General features: G+C 47.5%; 4 protein-coding genes and 1 pseudogene across 5 annotated transcripts; 3 read left to right on the forward strand and 2 right to left on the reverse strand.

Moving 5' to 3' along the window:
• Positions 1-1,900: 1,900 nt before the first annotated feature.
• GCG54_00011673 (ATP-dependent RNA helicase eIF4A) lies at positions 1,901-3,346 on the reverse strand (the record flags this gene model as incomplete). The annotated part of the gene is made up of 4 exons (XM_045411571.1): positions 1,901-2,623; positions 2,683-3,107; positions 3,174-3,248; positions 3,310-3,346. 4 exons carry the CDS (start codon positions 3,344-3,346, stop codon positions 1,901-1,903), a joined length of 1,260 nt encoding a protein of 419 aa, XP_045256808.1.
• Positions 3,347-3,790: 444 nt separating this feature from the next.
• GCG54_00011674 (uncharacterized protein) lies at positions 3,791-8,018 on the reverse strand (the record flags this gene model as incomplete). Its single annotated transcript, XM_045411572.1, has 6 exons — positions 3,791-4,025; positions 4,086-4,352; positions 4,426-5,369; positions 5,425-7,545; positions 7,601-7,691; positions 7,756-8,018. 6 exons carry the CDS (start codon positions 8,016-8,018, stop codon positions 3,791-3,793), a joined length of 3,921 nt encoding a protein of 1,306 aa, XP_045256809.1.
• A 3,925-nt stretch (positions 8,019-11,943) lies between these two features.
• On the forward strand, positions 11,944-13,295 carry GCG54_00011675 (annotated as a pseudogene). Its single transcript has 4 exons — positions 11,944-12,018; positions 12,114-12,367; positions 12,496-12,892; positions 12,916-13,295. Coding segments are annotated over exons 1-4 (1,106 nt in total).
• Positions 13,296-14,708: 1,413 nt separating this feature from the next.
• GCG54_00011676 (uncharacterized protein) lies at positions 14,709-15,047 on the forward strand (the record flags this gene model as incomplete). The annotated part of the gene is made up of 1 exon (XM_045411573.1): positions 14,709-15,047. The coding sequence occupies one exon, from the start codon at positions 14,709-14,711 to the stop codon at positions 15,045-15,047; it is 339 nt and encodes a 112-aa protein (XP_045256810.1).
• A 982-nt stretch (positions 15,048-16,029) lies between these two features.
• Positions 16,030-17,021, forward strand: GCG54_00011677 (Bifunctional protein FolD; the record flags this gene model as incomplete). Its single annotated transcript, XM_045411574.1, has 3 exons — positions 16,030-16,269; positions 16,333-16,902; positions 16,959-17,021. The coding sequence occupies 3 exons, from the start codon at positions 16,030-16,032 to the stop codon at positions 17,019-17,021; spliced, it is 873 nt and encodes a 290-aa protein (XP_045256811.1).
• Positions 17,022-17,350: the final 329 nt, after the last annotated feature.

Genomic DNA, 17,350 nt, shown 5'->3' on the forward strand with positions numbered 1-17,350 from the left:
TATCCCTTCTATATCCTAAAATAACTTCCTTCTATCCTCTTATTACTACTCTTAGACTTCCTCTATCTTTTCGTTCTATATATATATAGATTCTAGTATACTATTACTAGTTCTTTATAAATAATACTTATAATTAGCACCTACTTTATTATATATTATNTCTATAGTTTCTATTTAGCTAGCTACTTTAAGAGCTTTTAGTACTATAAGTAGCTACTAAACTAGCTTTCTAAATATTAATTTAATATTCTAAGGGTTACTAGCTACTATATACCTTTCTATATATAAACTTAAGATTCTAATAGCTAGTTTTTACTAAATAAGATTTCTAAACCTAAGTTTAAAATTCTAATAGTTAGTTTTTACTAAATAAGATTTCTAAACCTAAGTTTAAGATTCTAATAACTAGTCTTTACTAAGTAGGATTTCTAAACCTAAGTTTAAGATTTTAGTAACTAGTTTTTACTAAATAAGATTTCTAAATTTAAGTTTAGGATTCTAGTAATTAGTCTTTACTAAGTAGGATTTCTAAACCTAAATTTAGGATTTTAGGAATTAACTTTTACTAAATAGGTTTTCTAAACCTAAATTTAAGATTCTAGTAACTAGTTTTTACTAAATAGGATTTCTAAACTTAGGTTTAGGATTCTAAGAACTAGCTTTTACTAGGTAGGTTTTCTAAACCTATATTTAGAATTTTATAATTATAGTTATTTCTACCTCCCTTAATATAAATTAATTTTTTTTCTATATAGCTAGCTTTAACTTTAAACCCTCAGCAGCTGTTTCTTTATATTATTAGTAACACTAGAAATCACTAGGGTACTAAGGTACTTATAAGTATTTGCTATATTACTACTATCACAGTTTAAAAAACCTTATTTTATATACTCACTATAATGTTTTAAGTTAGTAAGGTCTATTTTGTATATATAATAGTACTAAAAGTAAGGAGAATAAGGTATAGCGTTATAACTATAGTAATCAACTAGAGTACTAAGAGCCTTATAATTACGCTAAATCTAAGAGTAATAAGTCTTATAAGAATCTAATTTTTAAATATAACCTAATATAGTATTAATATTATAAGTAAATTAGGAAGTATAATTAATAGATCTTCTAACCTAAAACTAATAACCTACTTATATTAAGTCTTAAAGGTAAAGCCTTTAGAAAAAGGACTTAATATTATAACCTATTATATATAGATAATAATTAACTAACCTATTTAGGCGTTAAGTAGCTAGGATAGGATATTTATACTATAAGATTATAGGAATAATAGGGACTTACTTAGAAATAGAAGAACTATAGTATAAGTTATATAATAATAAGATAATAATTATATTAGATTAATATAATCTAATATAACTTAGGGGCTAAATAATTATTCTAGATTAGAATAATCTAAATTAACCTAAAGTATAAAGGAATATATTTAGAATAAGACTTATATATAGTATAACCTAAGCCTAGTTTATAGTTAGACTTCTATAGCTCTTTAGTAATTAACTTAGTATTTATCCTTATAGATACTCTTAGCTTACCTTCACTATAAATTACTTATTAAGCCTAAGACTGATCACCTTAGTCTCTAAAAGACCTAATTTACTATAGCTTATAACCTACGACTTAGACTACGACCTCAGTATACTGTTATAACGTGTTAATCCCTAGCTTCTATTAGCAGACCCTACTGTTAGATAGCTAACTGTAACACCCTACCTAGACATAGTGTGCTTCTTAGCCACTTTGCTTAATAGAGCGTTCGAGGAAGCTCTTGCCCTAAATTTGCTCAGACATATTACAAGACGGAACTCAGCCCTAGGCCAGTTTACAAATTGACTTGGTTGTATATTATGTACGTATCCCTTAGAACGGGCAAAAACTCTACACGCGGTTACGCAGGGCCCGCCGTTCTCGCTGGGCGGGGGGAGATCGCTTTAGTCTTAGCCCATTCTTGCTCCATTAAATAGAGCTTGAGATTGTCAAGAGTTGTCTCTTCCATCTCAGTATTGTAGAAATCCTCGATCTTGCTGATTAGACAGGTATTATCCGAGGTAACCAAATTGACAACTGCACCATTTCGGCCGAAGCGTCCGCTACGACCGACACGATGTATATAACCCTCATGGTTAGCATGCATATCATAGTTGATAACCAAAGGAATCTGCTGAACATCTATACCACGGGCGAGGAGCTCAGTGGCAATTAATAACTTCGCCGAACTAGAACGAAATTGCTTCATGATTTCAGCACGTTCAAACGCAGGCATATCCCCGTGCATGGCGGAGAAGGCAAGGTTGGGGACATTGATCTTTTCCTTAAGCCATTCGGTCTTTTTGCGGGTGTTGCAGAAGGTGATTGTCTGAAAAGTCGTGATACTTGCGCATAGGTCGAGGAAGGCTTCAAGCTTACACTCATCCTTCTCAACATTAACGTAGAACTGCTTGATGCCTTCGAGGCGGAAATCCGTCTTCTTGATGTAGATATGACGAGGGTTACGCATTAAGATGCCAGTAGCTTCGAGGAGATCCTGTGGCATTGTAGTAGAGGTAACCAAAACCTGGGTCGGCTTTGAAAGAAGGTGGAAGATATCGTAGATCTGATCCGCGAAACCTCGCTATGATACTTTGGTTAGTTACAATCGCAAGAGAATCTGAAGCTTGCCCAAACGCTTACAGCAATAATTTCATCAGCTTCGTCAAGGGCGATCGTCTCTATGTTCGCAGTCTTGAGGATATCACGCTGGATCATATCCTGAAGGCGGCCAGGTGTTCCAACCACCACCGGAGGGGCATCCTGGAGGACCTTCTCGTTGTCGAGCACGCTGACTCCACCGATACAGACACCACACCGGATATTCATGAAGTCCCCAATAGCAACTATGAACTCCTGAGTCTGCAAAGCTAGCTCGCGGGTGGGAACGAAGATGAGAGCCTGGCAGGCTTTCAGATCAGGTTTGACCTTCTGAAGGACGGGAATGACCAAAGTAGCTGTCTTGCCAGCACCGTAGGAGGCTTGGGCAATTACATCATGACCATTGAGGATGGGCATGATAGCACATTGCTGGATAGACGAAGGGCGTTCAAAACCGTAGGCGTACACTAGATGGTTGTCTTGCTTAGCGGCTAGGCGTGGCATAATTATTCTGGTGTATCACTTTAACTTACCACCACGGATAAGATTAGGGTTGAGGTTCATATCATCAAAGGCAGTCGTCTTTTTGTGTCCAGACTCCGTGTACTCTGTATCACGTAAGTTAGCATTTGAGAGTTGACAGTCATTCAAGAGGATGGGAAACCTCACCCTCAGGATCATTCTCGAAGTCCATGTCAAGAGCCATTGTGCTTGGTAGCCATGCGGGATCTTTTTCGCAGTTGCTTTACAGATGCAGGGTCAAGAAGACGTCAATTTTTGCTCGTGGGAGAGAGGGGGGGAAATGAGAGCAGAGAGTTGGAAAGAATTGAAAATGTCTTGAACCGAGCCCGAACAGTAGTTACGTCATTTTTGATGCAATCTGACTGCCCTGTGTTGCACATGGGGGACTGCAGCCTGAAATCTGACTCATGAGGACTGTGCATGATCGCCGGGGAGGGCACGTATTAGTGCGTCAGCCGCTAGCGTACACAGGCTGTGTTAGGCACCTGGGCCCCGGCCTCAAGCGAGCTTCTGTTCAAAAATCACATTTGAGGCAGGGAGCAATACTGCTGCGCCGTGCCTAGACTCGATACAGAGCACATTTGGAAACAAATGAACTATTTATTAAAGATAGTGATGGCTTTCGATATTAAATATCGTAGTTGAGATTGCATGGGAAGTAGCTCTTCTTGATGTGGCCAGCGAGACCACCCTCATAGTATCCCCTGAACGATGTGTTAACGTCGCAGATGGGGAAGTTGAAGACGTACGGCGCCCGGATGTTGACTTCCGCCATGGCGTCAATCTGTTCATCGTCTAGGATTCCGGGCACCCGAGGGTTCTCCTGGTTCTTGTTGCCGTGGGCCTTGAAGGTGTTGATGGAGCTGCCTGTCAATTAGCCTCACATCCTTTGAAGGATCGCCAGCAGTTAAAAGAGAGCAGACTTGCGTACCCCCTGACCATGTCGTCCCTCGTAACGTCGCCCCATAGGGGTCCCCAGGTCGCTTGTGCCGGGCAGTCCGTCAAACTTAGAACAACCAATGCCGTACTTGTCGTCGTAACACTCTCTCTTGGGGTTTTCGGCCGCGAGGAGGAAGTAAGCGCGGTTGTCAATGCAGACCTTTTCGGACTTGATGGCGCCATCAGTAATACGCAGCTTGATCCACTCGTCGTTGTCTGCGGCATCGCAACTGCGTTTCGAATCGACAATGCTAGATGTTGTCAGCACTTTGCCCCAAATCTGTTTCTTCTTCTAATCTATTCGAGAGGTTGAGGAATGCATACAATGGGTTCAGATCCCGGTTGGAGATCTTCCAGCCCAGGGGGATCAGCGTGGCATACAAGGCCTTGTCAATGTCTGCCCGCAGCTCCTTGGTCGAAGGAACGACGGTCACCGAGGATATCATCTTGCCGTTGGCAATCATCTTGGACAGCCTGTCGCCCTCACCGCTAAAGATCTTCGTCGCAAACTTGTCAAGGGCCGTCTGCCACGCGCTGATGACCAGCTTCAAGTTCGCTGTGAGGGCCGAGTTCGGGCTAGTCACGACCTTGCCTATGAGGTCCTTAGTCAGGGTAGCCCTACCCTTGACCATATCGTTGGTGAAATCCTTGGAGGTGCCGTAGTCGTCGGCGTTGTTCTTTGCCCAGGGCACGTTGCGGAGTGCTTTGTTCCACGTTGGGGCCATGACGGCGCCGTAGCCGAGGGTGAGGATGTCGATGAGAATGGCCACGCTCAGATCGCTGTCCTTGACTGGGGAGAAGGTCTTGCCAAACGGGTCGATCGAGGCCTCGGCGTCATTGTACAAGTCCTGCAGTGCCTCGTACGTGTTCCACAGGATGGCGTCAATGTTCCGGAACGAGTTAAGGATGAAGTAGCCCGCGGGGGCGTTGTTGTCGTGACACTGCAAGGAGGAGCCCCCCGTGCAGCCGTTGCTTCCCGTCAGCTTGTGGCAGTCCATGGTTTCGGGTCCGTTGAAGAAGTGGCTGATGGAGCGGGTGAACGCGAAGTCGGGATTCGACTCATTATCCGACTTGTAGTTCCGGAGGGCGGCGGCCCAGGCGGAGGGCGTCAAGACCTGGTCCCAGCGCCACTCGGCGTCCTTGCTGGCATCCGTGATGCCTTGATGCGTGCATTGAATCTCTCTCCATCCATCTTCGATGGGCTCAGCGCCACCGCCGCCGGGGGTACCCTCGATAGGTTGTCCCGGGGGTGGCATAATGATTTCTGGCTCTTACGAAGGGTCCCAGTCGTCACCATTGCGGTTGCCGCCGCATCTGTTGTACGCCGTAACGGCCGTATTGGGGAATGTCGCCAGTAAACTTCTCGATCCATATGATGTCGGCTTTACCGTCACCGTCGACGTCCGCAAACTGCAGGTTGGCGCGGTCGTGACCCTTCGCGCTGAAGAACTGGTCGACATGCGTCCAGCCGCCGTTACTGTCCTGCGTCCATCCCCACATACGGCCATCCTTCTCGACACAGACGTAGTCGACCCTTCCGCTTCCCGTAATATCGGCAAAACGAATCGGCCAATCCCGGAAACCGACGCCGCGCTTCTCAGAGCAATGAAGGACAGGGGCCGGGTTGGCGACGTGCTGCCAGTTGAAACCCCCTCCGGGTGTGTAGTTGTTCTTCCAAATCTCAACGCGATCCCCGTTGTTGTGGTCGACGTGAATGATATCACACCTTCCATCGCCGTCAAAGTCAGTCAGATGGATATCGCGACGGTCGAGATCCCTCGGCGGCTTGAAAAAGGCCTTTTGTCCCGGCTGCTTCCAGTAGCTTTCGCCATTGGCGATGAAACCCTTGCCAGCATTCTCGAACAGGTCCATTTCGCCCTTGGAGAGTACCCAAATGTAGTCATCGCGCCCGTTGCCCGTCATGTCGCAGTAAAAGTTACCGTCAGCCTTTGGTTTGGTCGCACCATAACCCTTGCTCTTCCATACCCTGACGTTGAACTCGTGTTTCCCGTTGGGCAGCTCCTTGTGCTCCATCCAGACGTGGTCCTTGCGTGATAGGAGGCCAAAGTCCTGCGTGCTGCCGTAGACACGGGCGAAGTGAATCCTGTTCCGGATACCGTTGGCCATGCCGCCCGTGTGCGTTGGAGATTTGCCCGAAGCCTTGTTGGTGCCGATCCGCCAGGCGGAGTAGAGACCATCACCTTCTTTGCCCCAGTGGCAGCTTCGCGAGTTGGTGTACGTCGTCGTCTGTCCGTTGTCGGCAACCCAGAGCCAGTCGGCGCGATTGTCACCGTTGAGGTCCTCGAAGCGTGTGCCGGCGAGGTCGCCCATGCCTTTACCCTCGAAGCGCTGGCCCATGGCCTGGAAGTAGGACGGCTTATTGCCGATGCCACCGTCGCGCCACACCCAAGCGTCGCCGTTATCCCTGAGACCGATGAAGTCGGCGCGTCCGTCACCGTTAACGTCGGCGATTCGGATGTCGGCCTGGGCGTAGGCAGGGTCCTTGGCTTTCCAGGTACCAATGTGTGTAAATATGGGCAGTGTGCCGCCGCCACCATTGCCGTTGTTGATATTGGCAAATACAGCACCGTCGGAGCCGATGCAGACAAAGTCATCGAGTCCGTCGCCGTTGAGGTCGGCCCACTGCACACCTCTCTGGATGCAGTTATCGTGCACGTTGAGGTCGCCAATTAGGGTGAATTTGCCGTCGCCGTCATTTCTACGCACAGCGTACAGGACCTTGTCTCCGTCCTTGATCCAACCGAGCAAATCATCACGGTCTGAGCGGAAGATGCGGGCAAAGAACCACTGGTCGCGGTCCCAGTCGCTAGTGATGGTGGCAACGGCGCCCATGTCCTGAGCGTCATGGATGTACTCGCCGTCATCGTAGCCGCTGCCGACCTGTGTAAGAGCACCAGCGTTGATGCCGTTGCCTGGCACCTTGTGGCAGCCGACACCTCCTTGATCGAGAGCATCCCCGGCGTTTAGAGGTTCCATCAGCCGGCCCTGAAACCTCGCACGGCCGATGGCGGCGTAGATAGGCCCGGCCATCTTCTTGAAACCCTGCGCGTTGGGGTGGACACCGTCATCAAGATCCGACAGAGCGATGTGGCCATCCATCTCTGCGAGAAAGATGGGTCGTCCCTGGGCGTACAGCTCCCGCACGACCTCACGATATTTCTCATTGACGGCTTGACGTCTAGCATCAGCTTCACCACCGATCGGCAGGATGGTTGTGGCGATGACAACAGTCCCAGGGGAGATGCTGTCCCAGAGGCCCCGGATCATGTTGCGGAAGCGGATGTGTTGGTTCGCATTGTCAATGCTGCGAACAATGTCGTTGGTGCCAGCGTTGATGATGACCATGTTGGGCTTAAACTTATAGGAAGCCTTGGAGAGGTCGTGAATCTCAGAAACGATGAACCCAGATACAGCCTCGACGTCCTATATTCGATTAGTCATTCTGTCGTTAAACGGGCCTGCGTATCAAGAACTTTACGTTATCTTTCATGTTACCGCTGTTCTTGGTGCCGACCATGTCGACCGGGTGGCCGTCATGGCGCAACTGCTGGCGCAGAACCTTGCGGTAGCTAGGTAAAAGCTTCTGAACAGCAAATAGATACTTTCCGGCACAGTCAGCTTCATGAGACGAACCTGTTCTGGTCGGGCGAGCCGACACCAAAGACAATGGAGGCTCCCAGGGCCATGATCCTCAGAGGCGTCTTGTCATCGCGCCTCTTCGGACCGTGGTATCCAACATCATCATCCAGCTGGGCCCATGCCGTGGTCTCGTTGACAATAGGATCATCAATTAAAGTAACATCCGTGGAAGTGGGGTGGGCTGTCGCAGTGTCTGCGAAGAGGAGCGCCTGCGAGACGAGCCAGGAGAGGCTGACAAGAGAATTGAGGAACCTCATCTTGCGACTCAAGAACTAAAAGAGAGACAGAGTCACGGCTTTTTGTAACACAGAGGGATGTTCATTCATTCAAAAGGGGGTGGTATGGGATCTGCGCTGCATTTGTATGAATTTGGATGGCATACTCTGCACATCACGCGGCATCGTGTCAATGAGTGATATACGAGGAGCGACATCGTCAACCGACTTTCGAACGACCGTCCATGTCCATGCGACAGGCCTTCCCCTGCCATGATAGCTGACGACCGAATCACAACAGGACTTTCGTAAGATCCTGGATGCTTCGGAAATTGAGGGCTCAATGCCTGAGACTGAGGTGGCCTACGACATGCTGGTTATCGGTGTCGGAACTGAGAACGTTACCTTCGGTATCCCGTGTGTGCGTGAGAATCATTTCTTCTTGAAGAATATCGGCGATGCCCAGGCTAGGCCGCCACTCACAAAACTAGGCTGCCCCTTACAAGACAGGAAACTGACTATCAACAATGGATATCTTGGGTTTTCTCCTGCCAATGTCATACTCCGAGATAGACCTGGCCACCACGTGCCCTTACGATCCCTCCTCCACTGGCTGTACGGTGATCGCCTGTGACTAATCCTTAAACCCTAGCCAAGCGTTCATTGTTCCCTGTTAAGCATAAGTTCCTCCTTGCAGACAGTTCGCATGATTTATGAAAGGGGCAGTTCGTACCGGGCCATCTGGACCAGCCGTAGCGGGATCACGCAACGAGAAGAGTACCTCCCGGCACTGTGACATTGGATCGCACAGGGCCGCAGGCAGCAAACCGCACCCGCGTTCCCGCGGCCAGCCCAGCCTAGCCCAGCTGTCCAATATGCCCCATTTGGTACCGCGCACCGCCAGGCCCAGAGCCCCGACCGCTGTGGCCTGTCTCCTCCGGTTCAAGTGCAACCTTCCCAAACAGGCATCGAACCTTCTGGCCATCTTGGCATATGAGGAGCTTCTGAAGTTCCTTCTAACCATCTTGGCATATCAGGAAATGCTGAAGTTCCTTTTAGCTATTTTCACATCAATTGACATAAGAACCTGCTGAATTTGGCTTTGCAATGTCTCTGGTGCTGGCGGAGCTGCGCCTCAATGGTTTTTCTAAAAAAAATACCAAGCCGGTATGTCCAGCATGCTGGTAACTAAACGAAGCATGCAGCGCGTCTTCAGATTCCAACTTTCTCTAGCATGTTCATATAGGTGGGATGTGAGTACCTATCTTTTAGATCCGCCTCTTTTTCTTTTATTCCACTCTTCAGCTTCTTCAATGTTTGCATCTCTTCTGTAGTGACAACTTCATAAGAGAAATCTGCTGCTGAAGCAGGGCGTAATACTGCTTTTCGCGATGATGGCTTATCTTAGACTCTATAATATGAATGAATCTGGGCTTTTCTTCAATAAGATCGTCGATGTCGCCGCCAGATATCTTGGTGGCTTCCCAAATTGAGAAGTAAGGCGACTCATTCGGCTGGCAGAACATATGCATCATCCCCGGCTTGGCATACTCCGCCTTTCTTATGAATGATATAACAACTCCTTTGCCACATCGATGCCACGGTATTCCGACAGAAGTCTAAGCCATTCGAATTCCCAAATTGAAGAATAGGCGTTAATTCGTGTAAGAAATCCAGAACACGAAGGCTGGTCGTGAAACAACAATCAGGCGAGCAGGAGCAGCACTCTTCTCGCGCGAGGATATTGGCGTTAGTATTTTCACGGCATTCATGTTTGACCAACAGTTCCCTTTTGAAACTTCTGAGGGCATGACTGAGTTATTTACGGTGCTGCGTATCTTTAAGGTCGATTTCAGGCCCTACCTCGAGAAGCGCACTGCATAAGGCGGGTTCACATCGGTCGGCAGATGTGATCAAAGGATTTTGACTGACGATGTTTTGGAAGATTGATCAAGTTGAATCTGTTATTCAGCAGATGCTTCGAGTCAGAAACCGGTCTGGCGCTGTGTATGAGTCTGTGGTTTCATGTCTCTTGTCTCCAATCATAATACGTTAAGTCTATAGAGCCACCACACTTGACCAAAAGCTGATGGGGTGATACGGTGCCGGTACCCAGGTAACGCGGATATTTAACATTAACGAGATATGTTGCAATCTGGCTCCAACCTCTTGCGGTGCATGCTCTATTAATGACCTTGATCTGACTAAGAAGGTTCAAAGTCAATTTCTAATATCGACGGACTGCGGCATGGTGGATGAACGTGCGTTGATGGACGCTGTCCTTGATGGGAGGATCAGCACCGGAATTAAGAAGGACGATCGCTGACTCGTCATTATTTGTCCCTGCTGCATATATGAGGGGAGTCATTCTGTAGTTATTAACAGCATCTAAATCATGGCCAGATTGTATAAGGTCATGAAGATACTGAGGGTTGTAGACAGCGAAATGAGGTGGCGTCTAGCCGAGAAATTCCCGCATCCTTTTCAGAGCTGTCAATCTATTTGTTGACTGATTCTGGCGAGTCGAACATTATGGCTTCGTGAGGAAGTATTCTGCCAGGATACCCTACCTCATGGTAGTTCGTACAAGAAACCTCACTTACCTATTGTGGAAGATAATAAAGACACAGACGGAGAGAGAATCAAAACCAAATCTTAATTTTCATTACACAAAGGACTGATATGCTCGGTGAAGAAGGGGTCGGGGGCCACCTCTGATATCTAATTGGGGGAGCATAGCTGCCGCCAACCTTGGGCATCCGCCACAGCTGCATTGAAGCCGAGATATAAAAGCTTCACCGTTTCATTCTGCACATCTAACCCAAGAAATCTACAATGGTAGCGCCTGCTTAATAATAACACCCTCATCAGGTTTTTAAGTGCGAATCGCTTCGCAAGTATCCCTCAGTATGGTTACATAAAACAGGCAAATAGACCTCACATGAAGCCTTCACTTGCGCACTTTCGTCTATCGTGTGACGATCATGACGACGCTCATCAAAGGGCAACAAGCCGCTCTGAGTGAATTCCTCCGCTATCAATATATTGCTTTCCGCCCGATAGTTAAGAACTGCGCACACAATAGTCCACGACTAAATATAATTCAACGATCTTGTTTCAAGTACTGAAGCAAACGCAAATTCCACTGGACAGGTTAACAGATAGTGCCCGATTCAAACAATCGGGCAAGGCGTGGCTTCTAGGCATATTTATATCACTACTACGGTTCGGCTTGATCATATAATCAGCGTCAAATTAAGGTTGTTGCTGGTTAAAGCCCTGGAGGAGGTGAGCAAACAGATCACTGTATACTCAGACATCCTCCTGTAACTGCTGTTCTTTGCCCGAAAGGTTAGCATCAGAGACAGCCAGAAAGAGATTTTCCGCGAGCCAGACTTATTGCCTCAGATCAGAAGAACATACACGGAAGTGTACTCGAACAGACCTATCCAATTCATTCCAGCAGAAATGGCATTACCGCGGTGTACAACGTTGTTTACTTGCAATTGGCTGAGCCAAGGTGACGGGGACTGACAAAATTATACGCACCACTGGGGCCAACTACGAGCACCGGCGTAGTTCACGAGCTGTTCCGTGCGTCCAGCGCCGCATAACAAACCCAGTCTTGAAACGAAATAAACTCCCAATGGGCAAGACAATCCCACCCTTTTAAGATTAACGTTCATGGGGAACTTCTCGAAACAAATATTTGAGTTTCAGATCCCGGCAGTTTGGTGCTATGAACAAGGATTCAATGAACCGTATTTCAATTCCTGTGGGCCAGATAAAGTGAACAGTCTCCCCTGCACATTCTTTTCCAGCTACATCCAGGCAACGTGTCTGCTAGGATAAGGCTCGGCACGCATACGATACACGTTCTTCTCAGACCACAAGCGGATTCGTCGGTCATTGTACCAAGAACTTCGATCCACAAGATTCTTCATCTCCATGACATGTGCACTTAACAATGGTCGACCTCGATGAAGCAATCCCTGCGCTCAATCAGCGACCGGCAGCGCTAGCCATTATCACTGTATTTCTGGTACGCTACTTAATGTTTTGTCGTCCATCAAACATACAATACGCGATTTCCGGGCATTGCTCAGAACTGAACAACAAGGCTGACGATGTCCTCAGATCCTCGCCTATGTTTGTGGCATTGGGCGGCTGTACATCCGTTTTTTCGTCGTTCGTCGCCCGGGCTGGGACGATGCATTGCTCGTTATGGTCTTGGTATGTTGTCAATTCCCAGCCGGACGGGCTTTAAGGGTCAAAATGCTAAGCTCTCTCTTCCTTCCAGGTTACCACCACCTTGTTATCCTTATCAACATGTATAGGTAAGAGCAATGGTTCTTGATCACGAAGAAAGCGCGCACTCTGACCATGTCGATGTAAGCCCTCTCAAACGGGTTGGGCAAGCACTATGCTACTCTTGGATTGATTGGCACTGAGGCATTTATCAAGGCAAGTTTCCTGGATTTCTATCGGTGTAGAATTTGAAGCGCTAACTTGCTGATAGACCTTTTACATTTGTAACGCTGCCTATTGCATGGCGACAACCTTCATCAAGCTGGCTCTGTTATGTCAGTATCTGACAATGTTTGACCATGGTTCACTATCATATCGAGTCAGCATTGTAATGCTCATCGTCACAGCGATGTGGGGCACCGCATACTCCGTCATCGCTTGGTTTCCATGCAATCCCGTTTCGGCACAGTGGGAACTCACAAAACCAGCCACGGGGCGATGGGGATTTGGGTCGGACGACTTAGGTGTCTACAAAAGAACATACATCAGCCATGTAGCGACTAACATGGCTCTCGACATGGTAGTGTGTGGGTTGCCACTACCGTTCGCGTGGGGAAACGGCATTCGGAAAAGGTCTGTCTATGGAGTTGTCTCACTTTTCATTCTAGGTGATATGTAAGCACTCCAACAGACTATTCAGACATCATTGTGGGGTTACTGACCTTGTTCGTTGACAGTGTTGTTGCTATTGGGGTCAGTCGTCTCGTGTCAATTCAGAACACAGAGGCTGGAACCTACCCGAGGGTGGATCCGTCTTGGTACGCCTGTGTCCCTGCTGTGCTAGCAACGGTTGAGGTGAACCTGGCTACGGTTTGTGCGTCCATACCTATAGTTTGGCCAGTTACACAACGGGCTCTGAGCCGAATATGGGTCACCAGAGAGGTTGAAATTACCTCTGAACCGGGCGACTACCCTCTTACCGCTGGCGTTAAGCCTTACGACAGTTACTACATACAAAAGACCTCAGCCTGGTCTATTACCAGCCAGCAGCATAACGGAAAAGGAACATAAGCATCAACAGCCAACTTGGAATTATGTCCTCTAGGTAGAATGGGCAAACTTAAGAGAAATAATGCCTGAAGTAATCAAACTGTTAGTTCATAACATAATAAGAGCCCGCGTACAATCCAAATCACTTTAGGATGAACGATTCCTTTAAATGCTGATGTTTCGTCCTGTGAACTTTCTTATTCGTACCGAAAGCTGTTCGCGCAGCTGGCTGAGCCTTTTCCACAGGCCACATCCGCATTATCACTATTACATCTGATCAATTCCATCGTCACAAATCTGCAGAAATACAAGCTTGCCATTTGACCCCATCATAGTGCAACGCTTGTCTTGGACCTCTGCTTCGACGATCTCCCCGTGTATGAAGGCTTGTTTGATGAGATTTTCTATTATGTTTTAGGTAGTTAGTATCCATGTCAGTATTTCTTTTCATACATAGGTTTAGTTCCCATTGAAGACATGCGTGAATGACGATGGAAGGTGAATTTTCTCCCGATAGTTCCTTCAAATGTGAACAAGACCAGCGCTTGAGCGGATTCGAATTCTCTAGCAGAACCCCAAGCCCCTTCGCCTGTCACTTCTATATACTCGATCAGTGGCTAATTTACAGCATGGCCGGCATCTGGAGAGGAAGCGCAGTCGTCTTCAGTCAGTCAGCCACTTACCACGCAACAGCCGAAGGTTAACTCAATGCGGTGACTACTCCTACTATATTTTGGCCACTGTCCGCTTCCATGTGGCATGTCGGGGGTGTGTGGCGCTTATGGACGTCTTCGACCATTGGCGTGGAAAATAATGCTATATATAGATTCGTATCACTGTATCTCTTTCCTCGTTTTTCCAGGACGTGAGGTGTTGTGTCACTATTGCGAGTATCCCCGGCAAACGCGTCTTCCCAATATCTCAATCCAGCTGCAATATCTGATCTGTGGAGTTTTCCCAAAACCTGAGAGGATGCCTCCACAAAGGTCTTAGTCTTCTGATGTCTCAAAGTATTAAATTCCCAGTATATCTTCGCATACACTATCGCATGGCCTTATTCCAAGACACTATTCACAACTGGAGCTCATTAGTATCCACGTATCTTGCAACTAGACTAACTCTTCTAGCTTGAGGGTTATTCGCGATGAGGGCCTGGTTGAAAACCTATTCAATCGACCGGCATTCGTCACAGGGTGCTCCGCTGGTATTGGCATCAATACAGCAAAGGCTCTCTTTCTCACTGGCGCTTCTCTTTACCTGACCGCCCGCGACATCTCGAAGGCCAAGGCTGCTCTGGGTGACACCCTTGTCTCTAGTCTGCGTGTTCACTTTTTGGAACTCGATCTTGCTTCATTTGCCAGTGTACGCAAACGTGCTGAGTTCTTCTTGTCTCTCAAAGTACTGCTCAACATCCTCATATGTAATGCGGGAGTCATGACCCCTTTGGAAGGCCGAACGCAGGATGGCTTTGAGACGCAGTTCGATACCAATCATCTGGCCCGCTTTCTTCTTTTTGAACTGCTTCGTCCTGCACTGCTCGCAGGGGTTACGCGGAGTTTGCTTCTCGAGTTGTCATCCTGGCTTCAATTGCTCATCGCTTCGAAGAAGTTCGTTTCGACAACATCAATTTTGACGGCCACTACGATGCTATGGCCGCGTACTCCCAGAGAAAGACAGCGAACCTTTGGACTGCGAATGAGATCGAGCGCCGTTATGGTGCACAAGGGATACACGCTTGGAGCGTGCAACCCGGCGCCGTCCTCATGGATCTGACAAAATATATACCTGATGAGCAGCAAAAGGGTCTGAAGCAAGACGATTACTTATCCAAAATCTACAAAACACCGTCTCAAGGTGCCTCCACCTCGGTTTGGGCCGCGACTGCTGCGGCATTGGAAGGGAAAGGCGGGCGATACCTTGAGGACTGCCAGATAATCGGTGCATGGGAACCATCAGAAGGACTGTACAGTCCGGGATATGGCGAGCATGCGTATAGTGCCCCGAAAGCTAGCTTGCTTTGGGAAAAGTCGAACGAGTAGGTGAGGTAGATCTTCATCAAATATAATGTCGTCCTTGGGATAAACGAGCCGGTCTTTTGACCATTGGCTTTCGCCTAGCATAATGTCTAGGTCTAGCCAAGTTTGAAGTTATTAATTAGCAATTATTAACCCTATGATATTGATGGCGACGTTCGAGGCGGCGTGGCTGTCAGAAGACTAAGATAGCTTGGTATTGTGAAGTTATATTCATCTTATTATGCTCGATGCCTGCCTATCTACCATTGTGTAAATCACTGCAATAGTGGGAGACAAAATGGGGTGGGGGCTTTGCGGCTGGAATGTGAACATCCTTGAAGCCTGGGTTTATCATCTCGGTTGTTCGTGGCCTTTCCCTGAAGTTTCTTCCCGACGACAGACTTCAAGTTTATTCTATTCAACAGGACCTTCTAGAGCACCTTCATTTCTGGTTGTCGAGTGAACCTACTTAGACCCCAGTTCATTAGGTAGGTCGCGTTCCACAAAAAGGGTGTTGGTGTCGATCCTTGCCTGTGACACTGCACATTTTGACATGTTGTCATGGAGAATATGAGACACTAATTAAACAGGCACTGGCAACTTTAGAAACTGCCTTCACCGTCTTTGTGGATTCATATCGGTGTACAAAAATCAGCAACCCGCCGCATTTTACTTTATTGTATCAAAACTACTTGCTCAATCAACATTGCTCCTTTTCCAGGTCTCGAGGTATGCTCATCATGCCATCAAGCGATCTTGGAGCGGTCTACGTGAGCGACAAATGCGGCTCTGTTGTATGCAGTCACGTCTGCCAAGCCCTATTCCTCGAAGGAGCGCCAGTGATTAGGCTTTTGGCGTCATGGTGTATCAGAAACAGCAAGAGTATAGATGGCATCAAGCCAACTCTCGCGGTAGTGTTTTTCAACACTGGTGTAGATGCCGACGAGTATCTTCGCATTAAGGCAGAAGTGGCGGCCAAGGTATGTCATGGCTAGATGAAATCCAATCTCCGACTATGGCGAAAACTCATTCAGGTGTCTTAGGCCGGCATCGACTTCATTCCGTACGAACTGGCACCAAATGCATCTACAGATAGAGTTCTCAATCTGATTTCTGCGCTGAATAAATGTCCTCAGACTCACGGTATTCTGGTTCAGCGTCCACTGCCGATTCAGATCTCTGAAGCGGACGTTATGGGCAGTATCAGTAGACAGAAACATATTGAAGAGTGTGTTCAAGGAGATTCTAGCAACATTGCTGTCGATGGTGTAGTTCGTCTTCTCGCTTCTTATCGCAAAGCCGACATGCTCGACTTATCTATTGTGCTTCTTGGGGGCACCAACATCATCACTCCCGGTTTCAAGGCCGAGCTCAAGAATCGATATCCCCGTATTGAGATGTTCAAGACACCAGAGGAAGCGAAGCTTGTTAACAGAGACGGGGTTGTCGTCATGACAGAGCTCAACAAAGGTGGCATTATCCAGCCTGAAATGCTTGGGCCAGGAGTAGAGTTAGTCATTGATCTTGGGTTTGACATAAACACAAAGATGGGAGATCTAGATCCGAGGGTATTTGACGTCGATGGCTTGATGGTGGTCCCAACTCCAGGTGGCGTACTGCCTGTTATCATCTGGTTGATGATGGAAAGGACTATCAAAAGCATGTCCAGACGCAGGGCATCAAGATCCACCTGGCTTCGCAAGGGATGTGCGCAGATCTTGAACTTATGTAGAGTGAAGTCAGCTTGGCAGAATAGCCACTGATATTGCGGCTTTATACAATTGCGGAATAAGTCTTCGGTGTCAACTCAAACTTTCATGGCGCAAATTTGTGCACTTTTTCTCGGCGATGATCAACTTGATCGATGACGTTTCACCTCATTCGCAGCTCTCGAATACTCAGGGAATGATGAGATATTGACGTACCCAGCCCGCATCCGGATTCATTCATGTAGCTTGGTAATGCCACGAACGAACGCGACACACACAACCATCCACACATCAGCTGTTGTAGTACCTGCTTTCGTAAAGCATTAACGTGTCTGAGCTGGCAAAGCGTTTT

Source organism: Colletotrichum gloeosporioides (assembly GCF_011800055.1).
Source record: "Colletotrichum gloeosporioides strain Lc1 chromosome Unknown consensus_110, whole genome shotgun sequence".
Lineage (NCBI taxonomy): Eukaryota > Fungi > Ascomycota > Sordariomycetes > Glomerellales > Glomerellaceae > Colletotrichum > Colletotrichum gloeosporioides.